This window comes from Microtus ochrogaster, unplaced genomic scaffold, assembly GCF_000317375.1.
Source record: "Microtus ochrogaster isolate Prairie Vole_2 unplaced genomic scaffold, MicOch1.0 UNK80, whole genome shotgun sequence".
NCBI lineage: Eukaryota > Metazoa > Chordata > Mammalia > Rodentia > Cricetidae > Microtus > Microtus ochrogaster.
The window spans coordinates 1,233,406-1,241,325 of NW_004949178.1; the positions used below are offsets into that span (position 1 = coordinate 1,233,406).

The 7,920-nt window shown below is 51.2% G+C and overlaps 1 protein-coding gene across 2 annotated transcripts in view; it reads left to right on the plus strand.

The window, feature by feature from the left end:
* Positions 1–7,920, plus strand: part of Slc7a8 (solute carrier family 7 member 8) — a 57,901-nt gene extending 49,981 nt beyond the window's left edge. For both annotated transcript variants that reach the window (XM_005370475.3, XM_026777670.1), the window contains exons 9-12: positions 3,341–3,437; positions 4,609–4,758; positions 5,555–5,732; positions 5,945–7,920. In XM_005370475.3, coding sequence (XP_005370532.1) covers positions 3,341–3,437; positions 4,609–4,758; positions 5,555–5,732; positions 5,945–6,105 — 586 coding nt within the window. In that variant the 3' untranslated portion in view covers positions 6,106–7,920. The remainder of the gene's footprint in view (positions 1–3,340; positions 3,438–4,608; positions 4,759–5,554; positions 5,733–5,944) is intronic.

Below are 7,920 nucleotides of genomic sequence, written 5' to 3' on the forward strand. Positions count from 1 at the left end.
GATGGCTCCCTTAATTAAGATATGTGCTTCCCTGCTCCCCTATCCAACCTGAAAGGAAACTTTTTCAATGAAAGCCAATAGCCACAACCCCAACCCAGAATTCCTTGGGAAGCCAGAAACATGAGTGGGCCCTGGAGCCTTGCCTCTGCCTATCCAGGGGTCAGGCCCTCCTTTATGTCCTTTATTCCATCTCTAGAATAGACTTCTGGGGGTATAGATGTCAAAGGGTCACCGTTAGTGTGGCCCATAGGGTCCTATGTCCTAGGAGCACAGTACTAATTCCCAAGATGACTCTGGGCTCAGCTGTTTGCCAAGCCCCCAGTCACATCCCAGAGAAGTTCCTGTGAGATGACAGACTCCCAGGTTTTCAGTATCCAGAGTGTGGGTATCACCTGTGCCTGCGGAAGGCACACACTCACCCCTAGCAACCTCGTGTGCATGTTACACAGGCGCCGTGGCCACCGGGAGGCCCTAGCAGAGAGCGAGCAGTGGAAGAGCAGTGACCCCTGAGGCTCCCTGGGATCTGTTGGAAGACAGTGGCTGGCTACAGTCTCTTTAGTTTGGGGTTCGTCCCTCAGGCAGGCCACACAGTGGTCTGCATGCATGCAGCATAGTTGTGTGTGCATGCAGGAGATGCCAAAGGTGTAGCCTCCCTTCCCAGGCCACCTCTGCTCACCTACTACTTTCCTTCTCTACTTCTTCCCTCCTTCCTCTCTTTCATTCTTTTGTGTCTCAGTTTGACTTGGATAATCCTTGCTGAGCAAGCAGTGTGTGTGTGTGCCCACCATACTCTCCATCGTTCCCTAGCTTGTGAACCTGACACAGGGCTGGTAGACCTGGACAGTTGCTCCTGGCTGTATGTGGAGGAGGACATGAATGAGAGCCGGGGCACGTGCATGACGTAACTCATAGCGCCCCCTAAGTTCAATCTAGTGCACGAGACTCTGCTGGCTGGAAAAGACTGTAGCATGGGAAAAGGGAAGGGCTGCATGTGTTTGCATGAAATTAGAGAAGCTGGCCTGAATAGTTCATGGTGACAACTGCTTATGGGTGCTTGGAGTCGCAGTCAGCTCCCATACTTCTGAGCTGCCACTGTTAGCACCACTCAACCCTGTATGCAAAGCACGGAGTGGCAGTGGTCTGTACCAGGAGTGGTGGCACACACCTCTGACCTCAGCCCTCAGGAGGCTAAATCAAGAAGGCCATGAGCCTGAGCCACATGTAGCCAAAGCCTGTGCACCGGCGCACTGTCACCTTCCTGTCACCCATTGGGGGCCACTTGCCCTAGAGAAAAGTAAAAGTCGGAGACTCAGCAGGTAAAGAAACTTACTGCCAAGCCTGGGGACCTGAGTTCGACCCCGGGAACCCAACTCACAGGGTGGAAGGGGAGAGCTGACTTTCACAAGCTGCCATTTGACCTCCACACGTATGCTGTAGAGAGCATGCACGCAAACAAATAGGAAAATAACCGAGATCGAAACTTTTAAAGAGAACAGGTTGGAGTGCTGTCGTGTAAAGGACAGCCGGCAGTTACAGGGTGGGTTTTGCTGGCCGGTTGTCTTGTTTTGTTCTGTCTGGAAGAGGCATAAAGAGAGAGCAGGAAGGGCTGCTTTAATGTTGCTCTCTGTGAGTCTATGTCTCTGTCTCTCTCTGTGTCTTGTCCACTATTTCCTTCCCCTCCTAAGGGTGTATAATCCCCCTCCCACTGTTTAGATTTTGTTTTTAAAATTACCTTTTAGGCCTGGAGAGATGGCTCAGTGGTTAAGAGCAATGGCTGCTCTTCCAGAGGACCCGAGTTCAATTCCCAGTACACACATGGTAGTCATAGCTGTCTGTAGTTCCCCAATGCACATAAGATAAAGTGAAAGAAAAAAGAAAAAAATTACCTTTTAATGTATGTGACTTTTGCCTGATTGTATGTCTGTGCACTGTGTGCATGCCTGGAACCCACAGAATCAGAAGAAGGTGTCAGGTCCCCTGGAACTGGAATTGCCAAGTGGCTGTGAGCCACCATGTGGGTGCTGGGAGTTGAACTCAGGTCCTCTACAAGAACAACAAGTGCTCTTAACCAAAGAGCCAGCCCTCCAGCCCTGTACCGATCTGTGAGACAGGGGCTCATATAAGGCTAGCCTCAAACTGGAAATCCCCCACTTCATGCTTGGTGTGCCACCCATGTGCAGCTCAGGATTGCAGTTTTTTACATTCTGCATTTTTGTGTGATGTTCTCACATAATCATTCTCTTCTGAAACATGATTTCAAGGGCTGAAGAGATGGCCCGGATTCAACTCCTAGCACCCACACGGCGGCTCAACCATCTGTAACGATCTGACTGCGTCTTCTAGCCTCCACCGGCATGGCGCACAGACATACATTTCAGACAAACACCCATACACGTGAAATAAAATCTTAAAAAACTTGATTTTTTTACTTCATAATTTTCTATTTTACAGATAAATCTTAATTTTTTTTTTAGTCAGTCTCATAATTTCAAACACTCAGGTCATTGGCAGTCTGACTCAGTGCCAGAGCCTTTGTGTGTCCTTTTCAGTACCTCTCTATTGTTTCTGTTTGTTTTTAAGAAGTCTTCCTTCTTGGGAATAGAATGCGTAGTTCTGAGGGTACAAGCTTTGAGTGCACAAAGTTTAAGTGTGACCGCTAAGTTGACAGTTCCGGACACGGAAGAAGATACCTCAGGTCTTCTACCGGCTCTCACAGGCTCCCACCTACCCTTTTCCAGTCCACCGCCCCTCTCCACTCTCACAGAAGCAGCTGCTCTCTGAATAGAATGAGGATGTTTTTAAAGCATTGCACGGGAAGCCCAGAGCTGTGTGCCGGGGAATCAATAGCCCTTAAGGGTGAGAAGGTTCTCATTTAAAGGAGAAATATGGCCAGGTAAAGGGACAAACTTTAATTCCAACATTCAGAAAATGGAGGCAGGAGGGTCAGGGATTCCAGGACTGTATTGGCTACAGAGATGTTCCGGGCCACATAGGCTGCATGAGAATGGCTCTCAAAGAACTGAAACTAAAAAAGAAGGCAGAGAAGCCATTCCTGGAGCCTTGAAACAGGGGAGTGATTCGGAGGGAGCCAGCCAGCTCACACTCTCAGTCTCCACATGCCCAGGCTCTGTCCACCTATCTCTTGGCTGCCTCTGGTCTGCCTGTGCCTGCGTTTGGGAACATGGGCCCTGTGGCTAATGGTCCGGAAAGTGCGCACACAAAGGCAGGTCCCGGCTCGTGGAGGGGGCCAGTGTGGGGGCCAAAGGTGGGCGTGAATGAGAGAGCCTCGGCTTAGTGGTCCACAGGCTATCCCAGGCTGACCGACTTTTCTCCTCACCAGGCTGTTCTTTGCTGGAGCCAGAGAAGGCCACCTTCCCAGCGTGCTGGCCATGATCCATGTGAAGCGCTGCACCCCAATCCCAGCGCTGCTCTTCACAGTAAGCCCCCCTGCTGCTGCTGGCCTCTGCAGATCCTTCCCACGCCTTGTGGCTAGCCTGGGTTGGGACTCACACCATCTGCACACACACACACCTGTCCCCCTTCTGGTCTAGCTCTGCACTGCAGTAGGCCCCGGCTGAGATAGCACGTGTGGCCGTTGCAATGCTTTGTGAAGGTCAGGGGATATAATTAGAGAAGATCTTAAACACCCAGAGCTCTCAGGCTGGCTCATTTTCCCTCTCCTGTCCTATGGAGTCAGACTGAAAAGACTTGGGATGCCACAGTCTCCCAAAAACATGTCTCTGTCCCTGGCTTCACTGGCACCTGCTACCACAAGGGTACAGCGCTGAGCCTCAGCTTGAGCTGGTCGTGCACATGCTTACCCTTCTCCCCTTCCACCACTTCCTGCCCTGGACCCTGTCAGCCTCTTGGAAGGGGCCATCTAAATAAACCTAGTTCAGGGCACACGTGATAAGAAAAGTCACAGACAGGGGAAAACTCTTGAATTGACGGTGGGGGAAAAGCCACTTTGAATGGGGAAGAACTGGTGTAAAAAGAACAGAAGCATTTAGAGCAGCAACCCTCAGCCATGGGTGGCGACCTCCACATGGCCGCTTATTAGATCTCCTGTAATCATAACCCATAACCCATAACGGTAGCAAAACTACAGTTATGAAGTAGCAATGAAAATAATTTTATGGTTGAGGGGGGGTCACCACAACCTGAGGAACTGTATTAAAGGGGGGCAACGTTAGGAAGATTGCAAACCACTGCTCTAGAGAGTAAAGGAAGACCCAATAAGTTGTCCTTATTACGTTTTTTGAATTAATTTTCTTTTCCCTCTGAATCATGGATAAAACATTGCAAATTACTTTGACGTGGTGGCACACACCTTTAATCCCAACACTCAGGAGGCAGAGGCAGGTAGATCTCTCTAAATTTGAGACCAGTCTGGCTTACAGAGCAAGTTCTAAGACAACCAGGGCTACAGAGAAAGACCTTGTCTCAAAAAAGCCAGAGAGATGCTCCTGGCAATAAAGGTATAGGCCGTCCTAGGCTACTCAAGGTGGCTGTGAAGTCCCTATCTTGAGATGTCCACTATAAACTAGCACACCTGGCCTGGAGGGGCAGACCATCCCCTAACTTCTCACCCCATTCTCACTTCTCCAGTGCCTCTCCACACTGCTGATGCTGGTCACCAGTGACATGTACACACTCATCAACTATGTGGGCTTCATCAACTACCTCTTCTACGGGGTAACAGTTGCAGGGCAGATAGTCCTTCGCTGGAAGAAGCCGGACATCCCCCGCCCCATCAAGGTGAGAGGACCTGCTTCGGAGCCCCTCCCTTCCTGTGCTGCATCCAGGGCGGGGCAGATTTTTGAATCATTGTGGTTCTTGGCGACGTCTGCCTGAGACAGTCATTTCCTTACCTCACTCTTAAATCTTACACCCTGGGTGGGCCCTGGCCCTCCAGTATCAGGGTTCATTACATTATGTCTCTGTCCCAAAGTGAATCTCCTTCTGTCTGCTTGTATACATTTTAACCGAGACCCATTCTAACTTGAGACCCATTTGGTACATCCAGATGAGGCCTGGCCTGGAAGTAGATGTGAAGACAGGAGCCAAAACAGACCCAGGTCGTTTCTTTGCTCCCCCTCCAGGACCTCTGCATGTGCACACTAACACGCTTACTGGCTTCTCAGTCCCCTGGGCTTCTCTGGCTGCCACAGGCACTTATATGAGTCATGAGGTCTTATCTGACCTCACCTGGGAGGGGCCCTTACTTCCCTGCCCCACTGCCCCATTTCACCAGCATCTATCTGTTGATAGCGCACCTATAAGAGCCCGAAGTGCCTTTAATCCCAGCACTCTGGAGGCAGAGGCAGGCGGATCTCTGTGAGTTCAAGGCCAGCATGGTCTAGAAGAGCTAGTTCCAGGACAGGAACCAAACGCTACAGAGAAACCCTGTCTGGAAAATTAAAAAAAAAAAAAAAAAGAGCCTGAAGTGTGGGACACAGAGCTGAGTGAAGCTTGGCCATTGCCCTCAATGAGGAGGATGAAGAAGAGAGAAGCCTCTGACAGCCACATAACTCACAGTACTTCTGTCCCACAGATCAATCTGCTGTTTCCCATCATATATCTGTTGTTCTGGGCCTTCCTGCTGATCTTCAGCCTGTGGTCGGAGCCAGTGGTGTGCGGCATTGGCCTGGCTATCATGCTGACGGGAGTACCTGTCTATTTCCTGGGTGTCTACTGGCAACACAAACCAAAGTGTTTCAATGACTTCATTGGTAAGTAGTGGCTAGAGAGAGGGCCTCTCGGGTAGACACAGAACAGACTAATGGGGGAGCCCTACCTTCACTTGAGTCCACAGGGCTCCTCATTCAGACCTCTAAGGAGAGAAGACCCGCTGGCATCCGCAGACAGACCTGAGGCAGCCTACCAGCCATCTACCAGCTCCATACAGACATTGACCTGGTTTCTGTATTCTTCCTTTCCACAGAGTCACTAACCCTAGTGAGTCAGAAGATGTGTGTGGTCGTGTATCCCCAGGTGGATGGGGACTCGGGGGCAGGGGAAGCAACCGATGACATGGAGGAACAGCAGAAGCCCATCTTCCAGCCTACTCCTGTCAAGGACCAGGACTCAGAGGAACAGCCCTAGCCCTGAGGACTGCCGTCCCTTTAACTGACCACTCCCCACTTCATCCTCTCTGCCCTGCATCCCTGCCTATGTCCCCCTAACACACACACACACACACACACACACACCTATACTGTCAGGCAGGGCCAAGTCCTGGGTGTCCACAGTGACACGTTCTAAACAAAGACACTGACCTTTGTACCCAAAGAACCCACTTCCAGTCCCAAGGCCCATGGTCAAGGTCAGTGCACCAGGGGACTCCAAGGGTTAGAGGAGACTAGAGGTGCCGTGGGTACCCTGCAGGACTCTTCCTCCTGGGCCCATGCCCTTCTGGTGCCTCTAAGAAACCCGGGTTCACTGCTGCTGCTTCTCCCTAGTTCTGAGCCCAGGTGAAGCTTCAATTGGGAAGGAGGTGGCAGCACAGTAAGCTGCTGGGGAAGGCAAAGCAAACACAAGTGTCACCAGCACAGTGGGCTGCTGGGGAAGGCAAAGCAAACACAAGTGTCACCACTCACCGTCTTCTGGAGAGACCGAAATGCCTCTTCACTCACCGGGGACCCTGTACTCACTCCACTGCCCAGCCTAGGCCCCCTGCTGAGAAACTTCCCTTTCAGGATGCCTCCTCCCCACTGAGCTAAGGACCAAGAAGGAGGACCACCCTATCCCCAGCTCTAAGCCAAGCTTGTGAAATACATAGGGGTAGGCTCAGACTGCAGAAGCCAAGCCCTACCCCTGCCCCTGCCCCTGCTTCTGCCTCCTGTCTCCTTGTGGTGCCAAAGCTCCCTGAAGCCAGAAAGGCTTCTTACATTCAGTCCAATAGATATCTATCTCTCTCTTAAGGGCAAAGCGACTCAGCCACCCCCACTGGCCCCCTGAGCATCCCAGCCGCTCTTCTCGCCCACAGCACTGCCGGCCACCCTCACGCTTTTTCTTCCCTGGACCTTGGCTCAAGGACCAGGCGGGAAGGATCCCCAAGCCCTTCAGGCCTGAGATTCAGAGTCAAACCAGCCTTAAGTCATCTCCCCTCCAAGAACTGGGCCTAAAAGTGTTCCCTAGTTCTACCCTTCAGGACAGACTTGGTGTTAAATGCCTCCCCTGGAAGGAAGGGTGCTTCCCCCTCCCCAGAGATGCTCAGCCCTCACCCTGGGGAGACCCTGTTGCTGGGGGGGGAGGGTGTTTTCTGAAGGCTGGTTCCTCTCCCCTCCCCCAACTCAAATGATCTCACCACCATCCTGACATCCCTTTTGGAACAAGATGGAAGGGCAGTGACAGAATGCCACTCCCTTTGAGAGCTCAGAAAAGTCCCTTCCACGAAAGCTACCGACCTATGCTCTATGGGAAGGTAACAGTGTTTGCCTTGTCCTGGCAGCCTCCATATCTGCTGTGCCAAGGACCCCACGCCCCATTTCATCTACTTAAACTGGAATACCCCAGGGCCTTTTCCTGGCCCGTCAGGTCCCCTGACTTCTCACCTAGATCACCTGATCCCTAACTAGTGAGAGGCTAGGTTTGGGCTGATTATGGCCCTTCAGAGTGCAGTCCAGGCAGGCTGTGGGGCCTCTGGGGGACCAGGGACCATCCCTCCATCCATTTCTTCTCATTCCTTCGGCCTTTACCCACCCCCTCCTTGAATTACTATCTTTTTTTAAGTGGATGCCTTACTTTTTTGGATAAATATTTTTGAACTTGGCATTTCTATTTCTTTTAAATTTTTTAATGTATGGTGGTTTCGGGGGGCAGAGCTAGTCCCTTAATAATCTGTCACTGAGTTCATTTAGGTTTTACGTTTTCTTGGTTTGTTTTGTGGAGTGTTTTCAAGTAATAAAATTTTAAATG